The 25813-nt window shown below is 38.8% G+C and overlaps 1 protein-coding gene across 5 annotated transcripts in view; it reads left to right on the plus strand.

Moving 5' to 3' along the window:
• HMG20A (high mobility group 20A) overlaps positions 1-24461 on the plus strand; it is a 35694-nt gene extending 11233 nt beyond the window's left edge. For all 5 annotated transcript variants that reach the window (XM_082769594.1, XM_082769595.1, XM_082769596.1 and 2 more), the window contains 9 exons: positions 5444-5536; positions 7542-7689; positions 9027-9242; positions 11669-11801; positions 12147-12178; positions 15241-15316; positions 16180-16395; positions 17028-17171; positions 19600-24461. In XM_082769594.1, coding sequence (XP_082625720.1) covers positions 5448-5536; positions 7542-7689; positions 9027-9242; positions 11669-11801; positions 12147-12178; positions 15241-15316; positions 16180-16395; positions 17028-17164 — 1047 coding nt within the window. In that variant the 5' untranslated portion in view covers positions 5444-5447 and the 3' untranslated portion in view covers positions 17165-17171; positions 19600-24461. The remainder of the gene's footprint in view (positions 1-5443; positions 5537-7541; positions 7690-9026; positions 9243-11668; positions 11802-12146; positions 12179-15240; positions 15317-16179; positions 16396-17027; positions 17172-19599) is intronic.
• Positions 24462-25813: the final 1352 nt, after the last annotated feature.

Here is a 25813-nt window from a genome sequence, read left to right on the forward strand (position 1 = left end):
TTTCTAATGAGTTGCCTATAGGGGAAAAAGTCAAATCTGTCTTTTGCGGTTAAGGATGTTGGATAATATGCTTCTGCTCCAATTTGATGGAAGAATATGCTGCTGTCAGGAGAGAATGTGAACTTTCTCCGACAGATCCAAAATCATTGTGGTTTTAATTGAAGATGTACTTGCTTTCGTTTTCTTTCTCATATTCTGACTACATGTGGACAGACAAAGTGATGATCCTATGGATTTATCTCTCAATAAATCTTCTGGGTTTAAATTACTTACATTATGAAGTGCTTAGATTCTGATGCTTAGCTAAGGAGTACTGTGGTTCCGCTGTGATGTAGCAGAAGATATTTATCTGCTGTCCTCTGAAAGGTAAATTTTGGAGCTACTTGTTCTGGCAAAGAGACGCGAGAGGTTAGGAACAGGAAGTATGGGAGGAAAAGCCTCCTCAGCAGTCATGTTTCTAAAACAGCGCTGTCAATGAGGTAACCAGAACTCGTGCAATGCTTTGTACAGGCCGAGCGTTGGCTTCTGATGCTGACTTTGTATTTAAATATGCTTAACTGTAATAAATGTGTATTTATAACCTTACCTTTTAATTGGGTGACTAATTTGGTAATTCCCGATTCTTTTGCTTAAGAATCTGATATGCTGTAGTCATTGTAAAGGCAACATTGCTTGGGATTATTTTAACCATTTTTTTCAAGTGTTCAGGGCAATCCCGGGACCCCTCCCACGTGGCCTCAGGCTGAATAGGAAGTCAGTCTGCATCTGACAGTGACTGCGTGGCCAGACATGTGCGGGTGCTGTGGAGCCCAGCCTCACTTCACATATGTTGTGCATCGCTTGACACCAGCAAAGCAAGTTACACTTTGTTGAAGCAATGAATGCATTTTGGAGAGTGTACAGTAATTGCTTTGTTTTGGGTCTGGAACAGGCTGTTTCTTCATTTGGGCTGTGCCAAGGGCCAGCAGCGCCCAGTGTTTGAGAAGGGCTGTTTGTAGTTCATGTAGCTGTAACAGTCTGGCCGCGAACATGTTCAGCTCTGGCTCCGATCTCCTCCTTTGAAAAATAAAAATGCGAGTGTGCTACATCAAGATGGTCTGCTGCTTGAGTGGAATGGCCTGATTCTCTGAAGGGAAAGTTCTGTGTGACAAATATTACCCTTCGTTGCATGTGTAGAAGACTTTAAAAAAAAAAAAAAAAAGTTTTTGTGGGGTGATGCAGAATCTAGAAGCTGCATGTGGATGTGTGCTGCCCTGTAACAGCACTGTGAACACTGCAACCAAACAAATGATGTTGCAGATGTCAGTCATTTTGTCTAGCCCATCTTAGGGATTTGTTCTAACAGGTGATTTAACAATTACCTTCTTATAACTTTTCCTTCCTATTACACGGCTGTTCCTAGAGATGAGGTTGTATGGTAGCTTTATCTACTCAAAATATAACTGACAGCCACTTCATCTTTTTCTATTAGAAGAACATTGCTATTACATGACATGGCCTACAAAAGTTAGCATGAAAAGAGATCAAGCAAACTTCTGGTTTTTCAGCTATTTGATTCCCTGCTGTGTATAGTAACACTTCAGTCTTTATGCTGTGCAAGTCCTGTTTTCATTTCTCTAGGAATGCTTGTCAAACCGTGTTTGTGCACTGTAGTATTGAGTATGAAGTGAAGTGTCCATCCAGGCAGGAAACTTAAATTGGAAGTTAGAGTGCTGTTGTAGAGTTTCTGGACCACAAAGCCTTTGTTTTTCCTGAGAGATAAGAGAAAGAAGGTGTAGAAAAAGGTAAAACGAAGCTGGTTTTGGTGGATTAGGATAATGTAGAACCTTTTTTAGGCTCATAGGGGTCTAATGTTAGGATAAGTGACTGACAGATCTTTGGAAATCTTAGCAATGTTTAAATGTTGGGAGCATGGAATGGGCCCGGTTAGGATTTTTCTTGGTGTCCCATCTGGGATTTTGCACACACAATGTGGAGCTTCAGTTTGTACTTGATTTCTTTGCTTTTGTGTTTTATCCTTTTAAAATATGGGTTGGTAATACACCCCAAACCAGGCATCCAAAAAGCTTTTTCCAGCCTTCTGGCCAGGTTATTGTTATTGTTCTGCAGCTGATCACTGTTACGCTTTGATCACACTTATGCTGGGTGTAGGAAATAGAAGAGAAAAAAAAAACAACACTAAATCTTATGTTCCTATGGAGCCTGCATTTGGAGGAAAGTCAGTGCAAATGAGAGCCTGGAGTGTCTGGACCTCAGGCAAAGTCAGGAAAATGTATTCCTGACTCTTATCCATAGCAGAGCAGGAGGTTCGTGCTTGCTGCTGGCATTCCAGGAGCATTGTTGCTGGCTGAAAAATACCCTGTTTAAAATGGGAGCACAACTGCTGTAGAAACTCCAAGCAGTGGTAAGATGGAGCATTGCAGTCTTGATTTGGGTGTTCCACCCTACATAAGTTGTAAAGAAACACAATTGAGTATATACCAGACCTTCCAGGTTGATCTATCCCAGAATAAATCACTGTTCTGCAAGCACTTCATCCAAGGCAGCTGTAAATAAATTTGACTTCTTGTAGTCCTACTTAGCTGCTTGCTTCCTTGAGCCATCACAAGTAGTAGCGTAGCAATGCAGTAAGCTCAGAGCTGCTCTGGTTTGAATCCGGTTTTGTTTGGAGATGGTGCTTGCTTGCATTGAATCGGAATGCTTGTGGGGATTTGTAATTTATCAGTTTCACAGTTTTATGTCTGCATTCAGAACAACTCTAGTTTGGACTTTGCAGCTGTCCTTTTCAAGTCCTGTGAATTCTGCAGAAGCTCAAGTTGAAGAAGCAGGAATTCCTTTCTTTTCCTCAGGCTGTTGTTTTGCCCACTTTGTTACATCCCTGATATGAACATTTAGCTCTACAGGAGCATTGAAAATAGCTGATAGTGCCTTTGGAGCAAAGGCCTGGAATACTGCAAGTACAAGAAATGACTGAGAGACTTGTGGAGACTGCCATCAGTTCTCAGTCAGCTTTTGGGGAGCTGTCTTGTTTTCTTGCTTGCTGGAACAGATCAGAAGCCATTATAAATTCACTGCTGTTCAGATTTCTTTAGGACTTGGCTCAGAATTAACTTTAAGAGTTTGTAGCTAAAGCATATGGGTTAAATAATAAATAAAGAAATTAAAGAATGAAGCGTGTGTTCTCCCAGCTTCCTGTGTTTGTGTTCTGTTTATATGTTGTTAAGGTTGATGTCCGGGTGCCTCCCCGCAGTTAGAAAGCAAGCTGAGATTGCTGCTGACTAGGTCCAGATGTGCACAGACGTGGGGACCTGATGGGAGGGTCACAGTGGGCATCAGGGACAGGAGCGCTTGGTAAGGAACGGAGTGCTCGGACTCAGAGTGTCTCTGCTCTTCCAGGCAATGTGGGAGCGCTGAGTGCCACCAGATTGGTTTAGTGAGGTTGAGAAGAGGTCCTTGGCTGCTGAGAGGGCTGCTGGAGGTGCCTGAACAACAAAGAAAGCTGTTCTTCAGACACACATAAAGGTTTTCATAAACATTTTATAACACATTACCAAGGCTTTACTCTTATTGCTTAAGCTTTTTTTTTTTTTTTTTTTTTTTCCGTAAAACATGAATTTAGAACTTCTGGCTACCAAAACTAGAAGAGATTGTGTAACACAAAGCAAAAGTTGATTGCTTTCTTGATAACGGCATGAAGTGACTTACATTGTGTATTTAGTAGCTGTGCCTGAACTGCTTTTGGGGCATCAGAAGAGTTCATTCTTCAAATCATTTGAATTACCTTTTTTTTCTTGTAATACCTAAGGCCCCAACCCTCAGTTAAATTCTTTTCTCCATGTGAGGTATTGTTTGCTTATCCTTCTTTAATAACAAAAATCCTGCGTCCTCAACCAGTGTGTGTTAACCCCCCTTTCCTGAAAGCTCTGTATTTGAGAGCTTTCAGTCAGTTTTCCTGCTTTTTATGTCAAACAGGAGATGCTCCTGTTTGCAAGGAAGTTTAAAGAAAACTGCAGATGTATCGTAGTGGGGATGTATGGAGGTCATCCTAGTTCAGCCTCCCACTCAGGCAGGACTATTTCCAACACTAGTTGGAGTCAGCTGCAGTTTCGTGTAACAAGCATGTAAACTCTGCAGGGATGCACTACTCTGCTACCACTCCTCTGATAACCTGCTCAGGTGCTGGGCTACTCTCATGGTGATTTTTTTCTGGTGTCCAATCTGAACTTGCAAAGCCACTGCCCATCCTGAGAGCTTGGCTTTATTATCTTCACTGCTTTCTTGAACTTTGCTCCTTCATGTATTGGATGGGTAGTCTTGTTTGGAAACTGAAATGTGCTTTCTGGTGGAAATTAGACACAATTCCATTTTTACAGTGACCTTCGATTGATCTCCTACTGTGAGCATTAACTGAGCATTTGCTTAACTGAGCAAATTGGAGGTTTACCAGAGATTTGTTTATCAGCTAATATCTGTAGTAGCTTATGAAGGTGTAGAGCTGCTGCTAAAGGCAGCAGCCTGTTTTCACTGAGGCAGGAAATGAATAGAGCAGAGCTCACAGTCTCAGGAAAAAAAAAAAAAAAGAGACATTATTGATCAAGGAAATTGTTTTCTCAGCAATTTAAATGCTCTGATTTTGCTGGAGACTGGTTGTTTTGTTGGTACTCAAGGTCAGTATTACACTCCGCTTCCCTGATAACAAACTGTGTATCGTCACATTTGAAGTTATCTTTATTTCTAAACTCTCATCTGGTGATGACCTTACAAGGTATGTCTTGATCCTAGAATTCCCCCAGCAGACAACTAAGCACCTGGGTACCACATCTCTTGCGGGTCGTAGGACTGCAGTGTAGGCTTTGCTTGGGTTCAGGCATCCACACAGCGAAGCCGTGCCCATGGTGCTGTAACCCCAGAACTGGTGCTGCTTAGCGTTACACAAAGCTGAGCTGTCCTTGGGCCTTTGGTGGAAGGACCAATGTATGATTATGCTCTTCGTTCCTGAGAAAAGCCTTCTGAGTCCTTTGGCTGATTTTGACCAAATGTAGGAGAAGAATAATTGTATAGTGAGGATACGATGTCTTAGGTTCAACTAGAAGCTGGATCTGAAGAGTGGGATCTATGTACTTGTATGCTGAGTACAATGAAGTAAAATTTACCTTAAGGGGTAATACAGTGCCACAGTGGGATTTCTACTGGCACTGTGACACTGGCACAGGACTCAGTAACAGGCAAGTTCTGAACGAAGCATCGTTTACAATCTTTCTTCTGTACTTAAGCATGGCTGCTGGTAGGATCTGCCTTGAGATCAACTAGTTATGACTGGTCAATTTTTCTAGGGGGTAAAAAGGTCTGTGGTACGTTGTGGCATTTAAACATAAGTGCTGCTGAAGGGAAACAATGAGAACTTAACATGTTTGGTTTTTGTGTTTTTTTTTTTTTTAACCAGAGGTATGGAGAACTTGGTGGCTGGCTCCACCCTTCCTCCACTTTTTGCAGATGAAGATGGATCTAAGGAAGGTAGTGATATTACTGTGACTGGGTAAGTGACTCTTTTTTTTTTTTTTTTTTTTTTTAACATTCAGGTGTCTCTAGATTCACCAAGGAAGCTGTTTCAGTGGGAAGAAGGTATCCCAAGTCATTTAAAAAAATAAAATCCTGAAACACTCCTTTGGCCTTCTCATGTCTCCATGTGTAGTAGAAACCAGAACTCTTCTGAACTGATTGAAACAATCACAATGTTTTCTTTAACATCCCTTTTGACTTGAAAAGTTTACTTCCCTACGATTTTATTTTTGAGAGATTTATGAGGCCTGTTGGAGGGTGGGGAAGGGCTGTGATTTCTCGTAATGATATTCGTCAGTTATTCATCACTGATCTCTGGCACTCACTGAGAAAGTGATGTCTTTGCTTTTTGTCAGACTAACTCTGCTTTTACAGACTGAAACAACAGCCTCTCTTAAAATCACAATTACAAGAGTAGTAGTCCTGTAGGAATACATGGGATTCTTGTTCTGTGTTGATATGTGAAGCTTAGATTTTGTAAAGCACCAGGCAATGAAATTCAGACTTTGCAGACAGGTAAAGCCCTGTAAAAATAGATATGGAGACACTTGCTTCAAATTTGGTTTAATTTATTTGGGACTTCAGACCTGCTGGTGCCAAATGAAGTTACATGTTCAAAGTAGGTTTGTGTTTAAGAGGTGTTAGCGTGTTGAATGAGATTTCATGTTTCATTGAAACTGGCTACACATCTATTGAAGTTCCTTATACATGCGGTTGGAAAAACTTCCCTGCTAAGGAGTGACCGGAAAGCTAAAATGTTCTTCAAATCATAACAGTGATTCTGTGGAACTCTATTGTTCCATTTTCTCCTTGACACCTACTGAATGTTATTATAGGAGTGTGTGTTAGTTCTTACTACTAACAATTTGAAAGCAAAAAGGGAGAAAAAAAACAATCTGATATCTGAATGCCAGGCATGGATCTCTCCAGTCCTTGTTTCTTCACTGGTAATTATGCCCTGATTGCTGTTAATAGTAATGAAAATACAGTGTTCTCGAGTTAAAAGTAAATTTTCCTGTAGGCATTCAGCTAATAATTTGTTTTAAATATCTCAATTTTCAAGAGCTGTATGCTACATTTTATTGCAGGAATGCATTTTTTAGTATTTAATGTTGGGCATGTATGTGAGCAGCTGTAGAGCTGAATAAATGGACAAAGTAGACCTGAGGCATATGCTATTGTTATGGTAATTTTTAGGAATGTAACAAGGCAAGGTCAGGTAACCTCCAGCCTGGCTTAATAAAGAATTAGAATCTGAGAGGAGTCCCAGAGTTTTACATGAACTTGCCCACTGAGCACAGTGGTAAGAATAACCCTGGGGTTGATGCCCCCCAAATATGTGCTCATCTTTAGGTACCTGTCTTCATAACCTACTTTTTATTTGTCATTGTTTTTGTTTTTCTGGCCTCCAGGCAGCTTGTCCTTTCTTAGAGTATGGTCAACTGATACAGTTCTTGCAGCAGAATTAACAATGGCCATTCAGGAACCTCTTGGGATCTAGGCATGTTTGTGCTTTCAGTATCTACATGTATCAACAGGAGATTATGTTGAATGAAATTTAATCTCTAAAGTGTGTTTGTGGGGAAAATATACTAAATGCAATGAGAAAGGTGTATATATTGTTGAAGTTGAAATGTTTTACTTCAAAGATATTTTACTTTTTTTTTTAATGAGCAGATTCATGCTTTCTGATTTCTGATTCAAACAGATTTGATTGACAGTTTGTATAATCAAAAGCTTCACTAAAAATGAGACTAACACTAAAAATCAATCTGGCTTTCATAGTAACTGTGGTAGCTATAGCAGTCGCTTGGATGGAACACCCAGTTCTTCTGAAGTGAATTTTTTGAAATCTTTTTTTTCTTGATAGTGTCAGAACTGAATATATTTGCAGTGTTTTTTCATATTTTAGAAGTTTAGGGAGGAAGTGATTTAGCAATATGATGATTAATTTTTTCTTTTGCTATCATGTGCTTTTTCAGAGTAGCTCATTCTGAGAGTTCATTCACTGGTGGAGCTTCACAGTCTGTGAATAACCCAGATTTGGTGGAGGATTTGTCACAGGTTCAGCAGCTGCAAAATGAATCTTCTAATACTGCTGAAAACACAGAGCAGAAGCCTGAGGAGGAGGTGAGCTAAATTAATGGTGATTTGTCAATGAAGCAAAAGCGTGGAGTTTGGTCATTACAGTTTCTTAACAACCCAGATTGTTTTGGATAGGATCACAACTTTTCATCCATATGCCATGTTTCATCTTTTGATTCTCCCTAGTTATTTCTCCAGTGTTGCATAACTGTTTGCCATGGCATGCTGTGCAGAGAAGATCTCGTGTCTCTAGCTTAGTTAGTAGGGTCCCCAGACTGGTACTGCCTCTACTTTTTTTGAGGACTGAATGTTCCATGGCCACAACTTATTTTCTCTCTGTGAGGTAGGAAAGCAAGACCACTGCACTGTTCTGAGAGTAAATGATGTCTTTGAAAGTGTTATGCTTACTCTAGGCTGCAGCTTGTGTACTGTCTCACACTGATTTTTGGTGACTAAATCATGAAGGAACTGAAGCCTGACATTAAAGTGGTTTAAGTATTTTGCCAGATGCATTTGATTTTCCTCTTTGTAGTTTGTCTTCAGCTCTGAGCTCCTTGTTTAAGGAAGCAGTAACGTTCTAGAAAGGGAACTAAAACTAACATGATTTCAGGAACATGTTGATTTGGGGAGAGATTAGAAATACCAGAATAGTTGTGTGTACACACTATGAGAAAATAGCGTTGTCCAGAGATTACTGTACTAATATGAAACCAGGAGGATGAGTGATAGTTACGTGATTCTTTTGAGCTCTGTGCCACAAGCAAATCATACAATGTTCCCTCTGAAGTTTGTTCATCTCTTTATTAGAGATGATTTGTGGAAAAGAAAGCCTATAGAATAAACTAGAATACATGAGCATGTTTGCTATTCTGTCACCCACGTTTTGGTCATGCAATGCACAAAGGCAAAGGATTTGGAAGGTGCAAAATAGCCAGGTAGTTAAAAATTGCTAGCTCATTCGCAAACTCTCCAAGTATGATATTGAAGCAAATACATTGGGAAAGCAGGGGGGGAGGGAGTTGTGAGCTAGAATAAAAAAAAAAATTACTTGCACTTGTTCTAGTCAGGGTGATAGTTGCGTGAGCTGTTGCTCCTCATGGCTTTACAGTCTGAAATTGATGCAGATGTTTACTGTATTGCCCCACTGGAGTGATAACTGCAAACAACTTTTTACGATGAGACTTCTTGTCAGGCTTTGCTTGCAAGAAAGTCAGAATTGCTCTAAGGTAAGGTTTGAAGCTTACTGAAGAAAGTCCATGGCAAGGGTGTATCACAGCAATATAGTCCTGATGAAAATGTTCGAGAAATTAATATTTATTCCTTTCAGTGGTAGTAATTTTTTTTACCTTCAATCTAAATTTTCTTCCATTTTCCTTTTGCAGCAGCAAAGAACTAAACGAGGAGGCTGGGCCAAAGGGAGAAAGAGGAAGAAACCTCTTAGGGACAGCAATGCCCCCAAATCCCCCCTCACAGGGTATGTGAGATTCATGAATGAGCGTAGGGAGCAGCTTCGAGCGAAGAGGCCTGAAGTCCCTTTCCCAGAGATCACCAGGATGCTGGGCAATGAATGGAGTAAACTGCCTCCTGAGGAGAAACGGGTACCATTAAATTCCCTTTTCCTTGTTGGAATATGGTTATTGTTAAATGGGAATATTGCTGTTTAGTAAGGAAGTCTGCTGTTTAATGAGGAAGTCATTGGCTTTTGATTAAAGTTGTATTTAGGAATATGCTTCAAAATAAGGGGTGTGTGTGCCCTCCAGAGTTCAAATAATGAACCCTGGTAGGGCCATAGTGTCTCATCCATGTTTGGTGATTTGAGGAGAACTGTGTCCTTGAGACAGCAGAATATATTCAGTACAGTGGTGAGTGCTCTGAGACATTCCATGGCTTATGCAATCCATCCCAATGAACTTCTGTTGTAGCTACCTCAGGTAGCTCCTCAGCTGAGGCCTACCAGATTCCAAGGCCAAAGCCATCAAAAATCTGGGGCAGGCATTTATTCACTGTGGCTGAGGAGAATTTGGCAGGATTTTCAGAGCTGCTAGAAGGATCTCGCAGTTCTGCTAATCTTAAATGATCAATGTAGATGAACATCCAATGTCTTAGAGTCAGCCAAAGAGACCTGAAAGGACAGCCTACTGAGAGAGATGGTCTAAAAGCTTATTCATTTTAGCTGAGTTTTAAAGTGCTGGTAGTCTTAGAAAAAATAATGGTGGGAGTTGCGCGTTTTAGCTTCTATATGCATTACCTCAGGCAAAAACTTTTTTTCCACCTTTCAGTCAAAATATGGTGATCTTCTGCACCATTTGATGTGTGAACGAAGACCAACCTAATATTGGGTCTGGTCATATAACTGATTCTAGAGTGCACCCTATTTCTGTTTATGAGTATTTTACCATCTACACATTGTTTCCAGTTGGAGATATGGATCAACCCCAAATTCCTGTTGAAGCTGAGTGAGCTTGTTTTTGGTTAGCTAATAACTATGAAGTCATTCTCCTAAAGTGAGCAGCAGTGTTCATAGTATACCACTGCTGTACAGGTTAGTGTCTCGTAATCCACAGGAAAAGCCTGTGTGATATTCTTCTCCTGTGTATGGTTGCCAGCGGTTAGCAAACTAGCTGTCTGATATGTAAAAACTGAAGAGAAGGTTTCACTTTTTTGTGTTCCATCCCTGTCGTCTTGCTACTAGCCTTTTTGTTTGTCTAGCGTAAGGATAAGATGATAGGACTGAACTAACCAAATAGTAAAACTCTTTAAAAACAAGTAAAAACATCCCTCCCGTTACATTATAGTTGTAAAGCAAGCACCCTAATACTCAGTTCTTTTTTTATCGTCTTCTCTGAGGAAATATGTAGTGAGGTATGTAGATCTGCACTAGAAAACCTGTGATATCTATTTGCAGGTATTACAACAGAACTTGCTGACCCAAACCAATCCATTCAAAAGATAAGCGAGAGGGAAAACTTCTGAACTTACTGTGCTCTTTCATCAGCACGTTGCTGGAGATGGAAGAGAGGAATTAATGTTGTATGGAAGAATGCAATGTCCAAAAGCAATGGTAGCCCAGCATCAGCAAATGTACACCCCTAACCAGGACATCAACAGTGACCTCAGCAGGGTCAAGATGATATTCCAAATGCATGGGATATGTAATCGTTAACTATATTACCCTGATGATTTCATGGAAGTACAAGCCATACTAGATGACTGAGTTTGACTCTGATTGAATAATTCCATTGAATTTTAAACTCCTATGGGTTTGGAGGATGGAACTGGGAAACAGCTTTTTCTTGGAAAGATCACAGTAATAGGCATTGTGACCACTCCTTAAATGGTGCTCTGTTCATTAAGATACCCTAAATAATTCTTCAGTTAAGCTTCTTCTGTTGTGCTGATGTTTAATATCTGCAGGATAGAAAAGAAATAATCTTTTAACGTGAATGCAGGTAGCTTAGATTGATAGATCCTTCTAGGTTCTTCTGGCCTTTAAGCTGTACTTTGCTGATAGCCATAGTGTTTTGTTCTCTACTCAGATGATGGTGGAAATGTGAGGTTGTGGAAAGGTAGTGCTTTTTGTCTGGGGGGAGTGAAAACAAGAGTGTACTGGAACCTCAGTGTTACACATCTGAACCTTAAATCATGGTCTATTAATAAGACATTCTTGTTTGGTAGCATTTAGTCCTGGCCACAGAAAGGCAATTCTTAAACATTTGGTCTATAATATTGATGTCTGTAATTCAGTTGAATTGAGTAGCCTAATAGAAGATTGTCCCTAGATTTAACAAAAAAGTTAATAGAATAGTGATCTGGATTTAAAAAAGCAAACAAAAAAAAAGCACCAGAGTACAGTAATTTTATCCAGAAATTTTAGCTCTTCGCATCTCGCACACATTCTCATTGTTTCCTCACTCCTTTCCTGTTTGCATAGGTGAAATGGATCAGCACTTCATCTGATGAGTTTTTCTTCCCTTCCTCTGGAAGGAAGGGAACTCCCTGAAACTCTTGGACTTTTTTGTTTCAGCGATACCTTGATGAAGCAGATAGAGATAAGGAGCGTTATATGCGGGAACTGGAGCAGTATCAGAAGACTGAAGCCTACAAAGTCTTTAGCAGGAAAGCACAGGACAGACAAAAAGGCAAATCACACCGACAAGGTATTGAACAAGACATTAATGCCTTCCTAGCTAGAAGAGAAGATTTCCAGCTAGACATGTAACCAGACACTCACTTAAAAAAAACTTTGTTTAAAAAGTAAATGCATTTTTTCTATGGTATCAGCTGTATCTGAAGTGATGAGATTAACATGGATTTAACTGTATCTAGATTGTACTGGAGGACTTGCATCCAAATTAGACACAAGTTCTATGTGACTTGTAAGGAAAGGTGCACAACTTTCCTGTCTATAACTGTTTGTTTGTTCTGTAACTGCTTTAATATTTTGGATCTTGTTTTCTCAAATCTTGTGTATTCTTGGCAATTTCCTGTTTTTTCTTTTTCAGATGGAGCAAGACAGCCAGTCCATGATCATGAGGTATACCTCCTTATCCTGTACATTAGTGTCTGGTGTGTTACAGGCTAAACTTCCAAAATTTTTACTACAGGATTTTTCAAAGGCACTGACTATCCCTACATTTTTAAATTATTTGATATTAAACTCTGAGGTAAAACTTACAAATAGCGTGAGATCTAGATAAAGCTTCCAAGTTAACACCTATAGGTGGTTGTTTTGAGGTACTGATTTTCTGCAACGATGTGGCTTCCTTGAGGAGAAAATAGATGAAGTAGCCAAATCATTGCGGCATCTCTGGCTTAAACTTTCTTTCCACTTTGCATATGTAAATACTGGAAGAGTAACAAATGTCTGGAGAACAGGTGTCTACGCTTTAGTTGATGAGAACTATCACAAACCTTGTACATCCTGCCTGACTATTGTTTTTCTCCTCCTGAAGTGCTTAAAATTTCTATCTTTAGTTCTGTTACCTGGGGACTCAGAAGTTCTTCCATGGTTATCAATAAATTACAAATGATGCCAATAAAGAATCCTGTTTATGCACAGCCTCTTCACTTGTGCAACTGGCTGTTCTGAAAGATCTGTTCCTTTGTGAGTTCTTTTCTTTCTGCCTTGGGAAAGCAATCAAGTTTCTCTTTAATGTTTTTAAGATAGTGACACAGGTGCACATTGCTGAGAGGTCTTGTCTAATTCCAGGAAAATAAGTTTCACTTCCAGGAAAATGCCTTTGTAGCATGTTTTTTTTTTTCTGTGCCTTTTGTTAACCCATAAAGGCAGCACTTGCAGTTTAATATCTAGAAGTGCAGGGTCCTCAGGTTTTCTGATTGTGTAGTGCTTGAATCAAAGTTCATCTTGAATTGTACAAAGATTGCTGAAAGCTTCAGGCTCTAGTTTCGTGTAATGCTACGTAACCTGTAAATTATACAGGTGACGAACTACAAAATCGTGGAATCTTAACCATCATCTTCCTAAATTCAAGCTATCGTGGCTTGAAGTTTTACACTTGATAAATGAAGTTAAAAAGGAGACCCTAAATACCCTGTGGAGCTCTTAAGCTTTATCAGGTAGTTATTAGATAGTTGAGCTGGGAACATATGAGGCAGACATCCTCTTATGAAAGCCTGCTTCTTTGACTGCTCAGCTTTTTTCACCTTTGATACAATTCCACATGCTTATCACCTGATGTGCTTTCCCATCTTTTTTGCAAGGTAAGTATTACAGTCCTCCACAGGCAAGGAACAAGGAAAAAGTTTGGATTGCTTTTAGAAGTATGTACTCAAGTCATTACTGGAAGCAAGACTAAAGCATCTTGTCTTACTGCTTTCTTATCTGCATTGACTATTATCGTTGTTTCTGATTAATAGATACAATGTGATGAAATAAATTTTGATTCTCTCAAGAAATAAAAGTTAAGGAAACCTTTCTTTCTCCCCTTGCTCCACTTGCGTTCATCGTCTGGTTTCTGTGAATCACTGTTGAACTTGTAAATACTGTATACAGACATGACCTCCAGAAAGAATTGGAATGAACAATTCAAATAAGTAATATTAATTACAATAAAAGCAACAAAAGGGTGAGGCTTGGAAAGACAAGAGGAAACTTAATAGGCAGATATAGCTATGAAAAAAATGGAGAGGCTGTCTCAGTGAGCTCATCTGTTGGCATGAAACAGAACATCGTCTTCCTCTAAACCCTAGATTGATAAATATTACATATAGCAATATGTAATAGAAATATTAATTGTGATCAGCAGTGACTGAACCATTGTGATTGTTCTCCACTGTTAACACTATTGGTTCTTTTCTCAAGCTGTTTGGTTCAGTGTATATAGGCCTAACTTCATGCAGTCAGACAACATCTTAGTGGTAAGATTTTAAAGGCTTATAGGCACATGTCAGGGTGATTAGGCGTTGCCTGGTTGTACCTACAGACTTTGAAGATAGTCAAATGGCTGTCATAGTCTTAGCACACAAAAAGAAAACGTTACTTAAAAACATTTATTGACATCTAAACATCTAAGAACATTTATTGCATGGTAGTGTATTTAGGATATTTATACCTTGCATTGACTGCACCTAACCACAGAAGGAAGGATGGGTTTAAAATGCCCCAAATCTCAGCTTTTTCTTTACCATACTTAACAATGTCTCTAAATACTTCACCTCATTTGTTCTGGAACGTTTGAAGATCAACATCAGTTCTAATGCTCAGATGAGAATGGCATTACTGGTTGATGCTCTTATTTCAGGCAAAAGACAGAAACTGTTTTGATTCTCTCTTTAATTTGAGGGGTGACAAAATGATATGCAGCCTGAACAGATTGTGCTATTTTAATATGAGGTAATCAAAACTTTTATTTTAATTGAGTGAACCTCGGAGTGGCTTAAGCACTTCAGAGCTCTCGAGAGGATCTTTTATGTGCTATATAATATATTCTGTAATGGAAGAGTGCTGATGGTTTTCTTTCTCGCTCTTCTGTTCAGTAGAATGTCTGAACAATTTAATTACTTTATTTTTTTTTTACCTGAAGAGCCTGTATCATGCAGGGCTGTTGACAGAATACCCTCTCTTTCTGCTTCTGTTCTCCAGGAGCCAATGCTGAGCCAAGTCAGTGTATCTTTGCACATGAGTTGCAATAGTAATGATGAATAATCTAAAATGGATGTCTTATAAGTGTTTTTTACTAAGTTTCAGAACTGTCAGTTTTTCTTAGTGGACGTTAATTCATTATTTTTAGAATGTCTGTTGCTTTGATGGGAAAAAGAGGAAAACAAATGAATTCCTAGTTTTAAAACTGAACATTTGTGATGTATAATGCCATTAGAGAAAAAAAAAAGTATGTTTTAGTCTATTAGATGATATTTCTTGACCATGGTATTTGTCCTTTACTAAGCCTGTATATTAAAAAGTTGACCTACCCTTTGACATTCCTTGATAGGAGCTGGAAATGTTTTCCATCTACCCAGTACTTTATTTACCTCTGTATTTGGTCTCCCTTTTCTTTCTCTTTTCTTGATGAAAAATGTTTCACAAAATCCTGAAAAATAATAGTATTTAGGAATGTATTACTCTCTTCTTTGTAGAAAGAAGCAGACACAAAAGAGAGATCTGTTTTTGATATTCCAATATTCACAGAAGAGTTTCTAAATCATAGTAAAGGTAAGTTAAACATTTGCAGGGGCCCTTTGTTTACTTTCCCAAAGTTTTTGTGAGGTGCTGTCCAGGTGAAGAGTCCTTACACTCTTACCTCAGCTCAAGTAGTAACTTGGATGTGATTGGTTAACGTTTCTGATATTACTTAACCTCTGTATAAACACAATGGGTACAACATGGCTTTGTCTTTCAAAACTGTCCTTTCTGGAGAATGGTGCTGATGTTTGAGCTCCACATGTTATTCCAAGCTGGAGCTGCTGTTCTGTATGATTAAGACGCCTGAGACACAGCATGATGATGATTCAGGCTAGTTAACAGTATTGTGTTCTCCTAGCTATGTGGAATATTCCGCTGACGTTTTCTGTGGAATATTCCGCTGATGTTTTCTGCTACTCTATTTTGTTTTGGTAGTTGCATGTCATGATAGTTGTAGGAATTTTTGCCAGATTTCCTGGAGACTTTCTTGACTGAACAGTCTTCAACTTCACAGGCTGTTCGTCATGATCAATAGCAGTGTGTTTTTGTAACTGCTATCTTCTCTATAGGCCTCTTAATATTGTTGCGAAGATATATTATACTGAATGGATTTGAAATTATTCTTGTAGTCATCCTTTCTAATCAGTTCCCCTATTCACTTGCGCTCAGATGCTTTGAATGTCTTCTAATTTCTAGAGGCAAATTGGGTGCTATTTAAGTACTTCTGTAGGCACTGTCAGCACTTTGTGTTATGTTGGTTTTTTGTCCTAAACCTAAAACTGCACTGCCTTTAATCATCAGTTGAGCACTCCAGAACATTCTACTTCATTACCTACCAATTGCAGATATGTTTTTTTAGCTTTGACTACAAGGGAATGGGTTGATATTCACAGCACGTGAGGCTGAGCTGCGGCAGCTGCGTAAATCCAACATGGAGTTTGAGGAGAGGAATGCTGCTCTGCAGAAACATGTTGAGAGTATGCGTACTGCAGTGGAGAAGCTGGAGGTGGATGTGATACAAGAGCGTAGCCGCAATACAGTGCTGCAACAGCATCTTGAGACCCTACGGCAGGCACTCACAACCAGCTTTGCTGGAGTCCCACTACCAGGTAAGACTTCTTAGGACTTTCTGTCCAGCCTTATACTTAATTTCTTATGCTTATAAGTTTCTGTGAATTTACAACAAGCTGTTTTAAGTCTACGATATTGGCTATTTCTGAGCTTTTGTTATATTAGATTCTGGAATCCTAATGCACGCAGGGGAAGGTTTAATATTGGTGCTTAATTTCATCATGGTATTTTATTCTTACTATAGTTACTCTTTTTGTTCCTAATAGAATGAGACATTCAGTCCTTGCTCTCTATCACAGGCTTGTGAAAATGTTACAAAATAGAAAGGACAGGACCCACCGATTCCTTGATTGAGAGAGATGCTGCATCTGTCTTGTCAGATGCCAGGGAATCTGCTTAGATACTCTGAATGCCCAGCTGGAAGAGTTTGTTAGAATCAACTCTGAGACACAAATCAAAGAAAAACAGGATTCATTAGTCCTGTTCTCCTTGGAACCACTTGCTTTGTGGAGCTAGGACATTATTGAGTCTGTCACAAGAGGTGGTGTGTGGCAAAAGGAGTTCCTGATGCTGTTTTCTTGTTGCTGTGTGCTGACCCTTTTTTTATTTTTTTGGGAATTGCTGCAGTCATCTAAATATTCTGTGGCTCCTTTGACTATGTTGTCTGTAGGTAGCGGAGAAACACCTACAATGGAAACTATCGATTCCTACATGAATAGGTTGCATGGTATTATTATGGCTAACCCACAGGAGAATGAGAACCTCATAGCCACGGTCCGAGATGTGGTGAACCGACTTGAACGCTAGTGATTGGGTAAGTGCTTGCTCTTAGCCTGCTTTTGCTTGGCATCCTCTCTGTACCTCTGGCACTTGTTCTGACACTGTACAATACAGTACAATCAGCACAAGAATCAATCAAAAAGTTCTTTTTCCTCAAACCTGCAGGAGCAGGTTAACTTAATGAAAGTCACACGGAGTTGAAACTATTAAGCAGTGGGGTTCTTAAAGGGTTCTTAAATTCTCCTTAGAATTCTGCAAGACCTTAATGTAACAACATAATTAGCTCTTTTGTCCCGTTACTCAGTGCATCTCTGTAAGGTAAGAACACTGATAGAATGCTGCAAGAAAGGATTATTTATGTTCTAGAGATAGGGTGGCTAATTTAGAAGAAGGTGGGCTTCTTGAGTGAAGTGAATTTGAAGAATTCTGCATAAATTGTAGAATCAGATCTGCTGGTCATAGACAAATCTTATTTGCTTCAGAGGTTACAGAAGGACTGATCTCCATTACAAATTGAAAATGCTCTGCAAATACCAAATGGGAAATAACTGCAGTCAAACTCTTCTGGTTAGGAAGGTTTACATCTCAGAACCACTAATGTGTGGCTCAGGCTAGATATAGCTTTTGCTGAGGCGCTAATGATCATATGGCTTATGCAGAGATTATTACTGAGCTCATGAACAGTTCTGTTCAGCAGCTTCGAAAACTGTAATAAGGAACTGAGTAGAAAAACAAATCAACAAAGAATAATCAGTCATTCTAAATTGCTGTGCTTCCATGCATTTCCCACAACATTTGCTCCTCCCCCTCCTGCAGTGCACAGCACTAAGCAGCCATTAGAAGTTTGCCTATTTATATTTAACCTGTGTACATACCTGGATTCTTTGTTGAGATCCACTGCACATCTTGAATGGTGTTTAGAAATGCAAATAAATCAGGGTTGTGCCATCTGCAAATGTGAAGACAAGGCTTTTCATCCTTTCTGATTCTGACCTTTTGTGATACTGTGTAGAACAGTTAATTACACATTCCCCATTATAGTGTGGCTTAAGCTAAAAGATCATTGTCCTTCCAAAGGGTAGCCAGATGGAACGGACTATAGTTCCAAGAGATGACTGAGCTCCCAGCAGAATAAAGAAGTGGCTTTACTGCTGTTATTTATGAAGGGGAACAGCTTGTCGATCCAGGTCTGGGATTTTTCGGTAGCTCATCAACCTCCTCATTTTTGTATACCATTTTCAATTAGCGCTCTGAAGCTCAGAAAGAGAATTGGGGAGATTTTACAGAGTGTATAAAAAGGAAAGCAGTTTCTCATCAATGAGTTATTAGAAGGGCATGCCAGGCCCTGAAACAAATGTTTGTCTTTCAAGCACCTTGCCACAAAATACGTATCTCAAGGATACTGAAATATAGACTTTTGTTCTCATGTCATGGGGATTCTGTCTTCCTAAATAATGGAACTTAAATAATCCTAAGTAATTGATGTTTTCTGGGTTCCTAAAAATGCAACTATTTTCCTCTCAGTTAAACTGGGTTTAGCTATAGCTGGTTTGAGGAAAAAATACTGCCTTAGAATTCTTCTTCCCACTTGATAGTTACAAAACTCCATTCCCCTCTCTCCCCCTCCCCCCAATACTTTCTTTCCTTTCAGCAGCAAAACAGCATGAGGCGATTAAAAACGTGATTAATAATTTGCTATTTTCATTATACAAATATGTACATATGACTGGATATGATGATCTAGTAATTCATAGGGCTCTTAGCGATGTTCACTTGGCAATTGCTTTGTGACAAAATATGAAAAGGGAAGAAGGTTGGGCTTTGTAGGTGTAAACATTAAAATATATATATATATATATATATATATATATATAGGGCATCCATATAAGAAGGAGAAGCTTTAGTTAGAACAATTCAGCTGGCATCTGATAAAATCGAATCAGCAGACAGTGATTGTTTTCCCACTGCATATGAATTATATTCTCCTAAATGTGATCTCTATCAACCAAATGGTCTATTTGAGGTTGAGACACATTACAAATGAATTTCATGAAAAAATTTATTCGTTAAGATACTCTTGAGTACACTGTACTTCACAGAACTGATGTGGTGTTTTCTGGTGGCTCAGGTGCTTTGTATTTACTGACAATTTGACTATACTGGTCAATGTTTTTTTTTTCCTGAACTGCATGGTAAAGAGAATTTATTTGCGCAATCATTGTATTGTAAAAAAAAAAAAAAAAAAAAAAATGTATTCAGCATGCTGCTCTTTGACTGGAAGTAGAAATCCAGTTGTAAAATCAAGGGTTGTTATTTTGAGATTGTTCTGTGTCTATAGGTTTCTGTGATATTCTTCCTAATATTGTGCTTTCTGATAAATCATTCACAAAAAAGGCATGATGTCCTACGTAATCCTGACAGCCTGTACTCCTCTAACGTTTATCTTTCTGTTTCGTATGCAGGTCTCGTGACCCAGGGATGGTTTACAAAATTTCTTTGGCCAGTGTGGAATAAGAAGCCATGAGAGAAAAAGACTAGGGGTGGGAGGCAGAACTGCAGGTTTATGCTGATTCCTGCCTCTGTGGTTTGTCAGTGGGACAAACAGATCAATGTTTAGCCACAGATACCACCCACTAAACATTTTGGAACTGCCCTCTGTGTAAACCTTTAAGAGCATGTGAATTCTGTGCAATCTTCATTTTTTTTTTTTATTTTGCTGGGTGTGTGCGTGGCTACATTCTGTGGACTTGCTGACTATGGAGATGAAATCTGTGAAATTAAGTTAGCTTGTGTATTGTAGTCATGACTTTGTGTTACATTGCTTGATGTCTTCTAGTGTTTTATAGTTTGTTTTCATGTTTATCTTGTAGCTTAACCTTCCTCGATTTTAGTTTTTTTGATCTTTTTGTATGATACTTGCAGTACTGGATAGCAGCGCTTGTGTTCTTTGCTATAATAGGCAGTCTTCCTTGGTGCACTGTCTCGTCCTATCCTGCCTGCCATGTTTATGTAAAGTATTCTTCAGCAGAATCCTTTTTTTTTTTTTTTTCCTGTTAGCCTGCAGCTTCTACAATGTGAGATTGCTCCTTGTTTGTGACTGGCTATGGTTGGTTCTTTGTGACTCAATTCCCCTCTGGACTTCTTCCCTCTCCCTCTCTTCAAGCACCTCTCTTGCACACAGCAACCTGCTCTTCTATGCAGATCCACTGTTCTCTCTTGAAAATGTTTGGTGGAATGTTTTACTACCACCCAGGTCATTGATAATCAAGGTAGAAAGTGAAGAGTTAGCTCTTCTCAGTTGGACGGAATCCTCCATTTAAGACTAAAACAAAACAAAATTTGTCTTTGTTATGTTGCTCACTCTAATTGTCTGCTTACTTTCTGAGAGAATGATCTCATGGTGAGAGCAGTATTCTGTTAAAAAAAAAGAATGGGTGGGGGGAAATTGCTTTTTTTCCTGCCCTTCTGAAATCAGTGCTGGGAAGCAGTGTGCCTGGAAGCAGCACATGTATATTTGCATGAATTATTATATCAGAGAAGGATGTTAGCAGCTAGACCCACATTGCAGCCCAGAGATTTCTACATTACAGTGCGTGATTTTCAACTTCCGTACAGCTGAAGTACAGCCTGTGGAGCCTTACAGCATTCAGCCTGTTATGTTCCAGTGTGACCTAAATGTCCTTTCACTTGCATCACGTACAACCTCACATGCTAGAGATTGTAATATTACTGAGTTACGGCTGCAGCTCTTGTCAAAGATGGCACCTACTGTCTGCACTAACTTATGCAAATCATTTGCTGCCCTTTGGTTCCTGTCAAATTGCTAATTCAGACTGTGGTTGAGCACCTGTTGGACATCTATGGGCTTTATGGTAGTGACGGAAACATGCTTTCTTCCACATGACAATCTCCTTGTTCCTCCTTCAGAAATCTTTAAGGATTTCCCTGTTATGAATTGGAGATTGCTTTCATTACTTGAATTCATTGCAGTCAGGATTGCTTTTGTGCATCTGTAATGTGAGTATTCGAAGATTAAACAGCAGTTTCTTCTTTCCCACGCTATATACATGGACTTCATGCTTGCCTGAAGCCATCTCCAGGTATGACCTTGTATGTCAGGTCTCTGCTTACTTCTGGGCTCATTGCTATAGCCAGGCAGCAAGGATTTCCATGTATATTCAAGTCTTCCTTCAGGGAGGAAACTCCTTTCTCTTGTCTTCAGGCTCATTTTCAAGACTTCACAAAAAGAAACCTCGATTTGCTGAGTTGGATCACCATTATTTTCTGTAGCATGGACAACACCAACTGAAGTTGACACGAACTATTTTAGTGGATTCTATAACAAACATGTGGGGGAAAAAATCTTCAGGATTGATGTCTCCAGAAGAAGCACCCATACCTTTAATCTGAGCGTGTTTTGCTTTGCAGCATCAGTGACAGTTTATTTTCATTTAAATGAGGCCAAAACAGACTGCATAGGCAAAAGTTTGGAAATGAAATTCTAAAGCTGTCTGTGACATCTTATCCAAAACCTAGAGTTTCATCCCATAAAGATTGCAGAAATTGGTATGTAGTGTGATAGTAGGATGCAAGTCCAAGCTGTTGCATATACATTCCATAAATAAGGTATGGGTGGCTGCAGGCTGCCTTTGCTTATATAAATTCAATACAGCTCTCAGCTTGTGGCATACTGCTAATACGTCATTCTGTTGAGTAGCATGTAAGTGTTCTTGGACAGGAGATTTAATAACATCAGTTGGGAGCTTGAGAGATCTTTTGCTTTTTCCCCACAAGGAAGGAGGGATGGTGGTATACCCGTCTGTGGAAAGAGTAATTTCTTGGTCACCACTGATACAACAGATGTTTTGTCTCATCGAGATGCTTCTTATTTACACTGTTAAACCTTATAGAAATGTTTTTTGTCTTTCCAGTGTTCTCTAAGTGTCTTTTCAGTTTACATTTTTCAGTGTTGGCTGATTTGGAGAAGAAATAAAAAAAACAATGCTGGTGTCAAGGAGAGGAACAGGATAAAGTACTTTCATCACTTAAAGAAATGTTAAGAGAAATATATGAGAAAATAATGCATTTCTTGGATAAATGTGTTTGGAATTATTGAGATGCCAAGTTTTCTGTAAAATGTTTTTGTAATTAAACTTTTGGAGTCCTTTTGTTCTTAAGAAGGTGATGTGCTGGTTGGACACTTGCTTCATTAAAATTGTTCAACATTGAATCCATTCTGATTCAATTTTAAGTGCATTTTCATGAAAACTATTAATAGTATTGCTTTCTTGCCTGATAGACTGTCAACTCCATGTTAATCTTTGAAAAGTAATATTAGATATGCTCCTTCCCCCTCTCCATCCCATGTGCATCTCCCTCTGAAACAGCTAAAGCAGGTAGTTTGTAGTGATGAAAGCTTTTGAGATTGTTTATAAATAATTATCAGGCTCCTTTCTGTCATCATCTGTTCCCAACTTGAGTAAATTTCCTAGGATGTCAGGAACCTCTCAGTCTTTGACATCTTTGTCCTCCTCTGAACTCCCTGATTTCTCACCACCATGTTTGTTTTCCCTTCCTTTAAGGACCACATATATCATGTGTGCTGCTCACCAATTAATTTTGTTTTCCCAATTGATTTCTGCCATGCATCTTTCCTTTTGCTTGCTGAGCATGGAGCCAAACTGTAAACTTATGAAAATTGTACTTTGAGTGTTTGTCCTCTACAGTGGAGGAGTTTGAATGATTTCTGCCTGCACTGGTGCACTTTCTGAGTTTGCAGTGCTGTAAGCAACCATGTTTTTGTGTTACTTTTCTGGTCACATCTCAATTTGATTGCCAAATTAATGCCTGGTATTTTTGTATACTAAGACAATTCAGTTGCATCTTCTGCAGCCTGGGACGAACTGCTTATTTAGGTTTATTATGCTTTGGACATGTTGCAGAACACTAATTATGAAATGATAAACATACCAAAAATAGGAATATAACGAAGTCCCCAGTATGAATATGGCCACTGTGACACTATAGCTATACCAGAGCTAGAGATGGTGGTAGCAAAATTGGGGTATACCTGTGCAAAAAAAAAAAAAAAAAAAAGGCAAGTTCAATATAAGACAGAGAACTGCTTCCTTTCTAACCTTTAGTGCTGTATGTGGCATTGTGAGCAGGTGGTGGTCAGTGACGCTCAATTTAAGATATAGTCTTTATGTAGTCTTAAATTAAGACAATTCCAGTTTACTCTGCTGCCACTCAATTAACTGATAGTTAATAATCATTTAAGGGAAGTGAAGGGGATTTAAGTTTTTGGATACTTTTAAGAGGAAAAAGTAACTTCCTTATTCTGCAGGCAGATTAATATATTTGGAGTTTGAAATGAGAGCCTGTTTTGTGTCAACTGCTTCAATTCAGTTGGATCCTTCAGAGTTAGTAGCGTACTTGGGCTCATCATTTACTTCTCCCACAGAATTTTCTGCTTGTGAACAATGAATAGTTTTGCTGCTTCCTTCTTCCTCATTGCTCATACTTCTGAGTTTTATAGGTTTTAGAAAATCTTGATTATATTCAAGATTTGTCATCTTAATTGCAAGGTCTGGGGACTCCATACTGCACCATTTTGGTATGTGGAAAGTATCCACATCCATTAGGTAATCCAAGGACCAACATTTATGAAATCTGACTTACGGGTTCCATTAATAAACTTGCCATTCTTATTTTGTTGGCTGGTTTTTATCATTTGTTGAATAGACACTGATGGTTTGTGTATCTGAAGATATGGGAAATTGGAGTTTGGGAGCTTTTGACAAGTGAAGCTTTGAAGCTTGTATCTAGCCAAGTAGCTGGCCTGTCTTATTGCTACGAACTGACATATGGAGACCTGTACAATGTTAGCTTTTAATATATATACCAGAGTTTAGAATATTTGTATCAAAGTAATGGCAAACAGATGCAGCTAGGATATTGTGATACACAATTTTGGAAGGAAGAAAGGAGAAGGTGACTTTACAAATCAGACTAGATATAAAAACACAGGGCTTCTTACTCTAATGTTTTATAAGCTACAGCTGAGTGAAAAAAAGTTTGCTGATGGCAGTTGTCACTGAACTATGGTTAGTTTGTGGTCTCCGTTTTGAAGTTGTGTTGGGAGGGAGATGGGCTGGATGGTATTATATTCTCTCATTTTCTATCTTTGGCTTATGTTTCACCCTGGTATAAGGACAAATGCAACACAGATTTTTCATGTTTGCATCTTATTTGTAGTTACAAAGCAGTGTTCAGACAACTCTAGCTTTTTTTAAAAAAAAAAATAAATCAGTGTTCACTTTACGCTATGTCAATTTTATTTGCATGTGTACTCTACTAAACAGAACTTAGTGCTGAAATGTGATTCGTTCTGTCAATTATTTAATGAAGTGTTGAAGTAGTGTTTGAAAAGATCTGCCTGGAGTTGGAGGAGCAGAGAAAAAATGGAGGAGAAGGGACTGCTTGTCCAGTTGAGAAGGATTTTAAGTCCTGATCCTGAAGTGCTTAGGCAGGCGGTCAGCGTTCTGTTTGTGAATGGGTCCACTGAGTTGACTGGTCTTTCATGAAATCGACTTTCCAAATTGCTACATTATTGTTATAGACTGGAACAGAAAGAGAAATGAAAACACCCCAAAACCCCGTAATTATTTATTCAATGAGAATATGTTTAAGAAAGTACCAAAACCAGTAACTCATTAATAGGATTTGAAGCCCTTGTATGTTGCTAATTAGGTATGTTGCTCTATTTAGAATCATTTTCCTTCATCTCCATCTGGTATCTAGGTTTGTGTCTTCAGAGGGTAAGCCCCCATCCTCCTCTGTAAGCGTAAATAAATAATTCACTGATATCAGAAACTGTTCTACATAGCAAAATTGCCCTAGCTTGCATAGGGAAAAAGATTTTCTGGGGAAAGAGTGTAATAGTACAATGGGACTATGAATGGCCAGTTGGAGGCTCTGGTGGCTTGAGTAGTGACATGAGATGTGTCATTTTTGCAATACCAGAAGAGAAGCTGTTTTACATTAGAGATGAAAATACAGCTTTTGCTGAGGAATTGTGTCCGTTTTTCTAACTTGTGTGGCAGGTTGCTGCCTAATGAATCAATCAGCTCTTGAATTTTTTTTTTTTAACCCATCTGGAAAGCAAAGTTTTGATTAAAGAATTGAGAAACTCTCTGGTCATAATAAACAGTAAACCTTAATTCTCCTGCTGTTACGTGGAAAAGATTCCAGCTGATCACAAGCACAACTTTTGTAGGAAAAGGAAGTGAAAGGAATCATGAAAGATGTGTGATACTTACTCTTCCAGGCTTACTAGCAAGCATACATTTAATTTGAATATCATAAGTACAAATATTTAAGCAATTTATTAGAATTCATTCTCAATGTGCATGTTTACTTAGGCCTGGCAAAAGGATTCTGGTGCTTATTTTTTATTTTAAATATTTATATATAGAGTTCTGCCTGTCCAAATTCTTGGTTGATATATATTGGTCTGTCTTCTTGAGCTGAGTAGAATTATATCAGCTGAATAGCTGGCTGTCTGGGAATTGGGAAGAGGTATATTTTTCAGTTGAAGTTGTAGTACCATGGGATTTCCCTCTCATATGGGCAGTTTTAATTTTATTAAATCTGTTCTAGTGTTAGTCAAGAAAG

Source organism: Aythya marila (genome assembly GCF_965140915.1).
Source record: "Aythya marila genome assembly, chromosome: 11".
In the NCBI taxonomy this organism is placed as follows: domain Eukaryota; kingdom Metazoa; phylum Chordata; class Aves; order Anseriformes; family Anatidae; genus Aythya; species Aythya marila.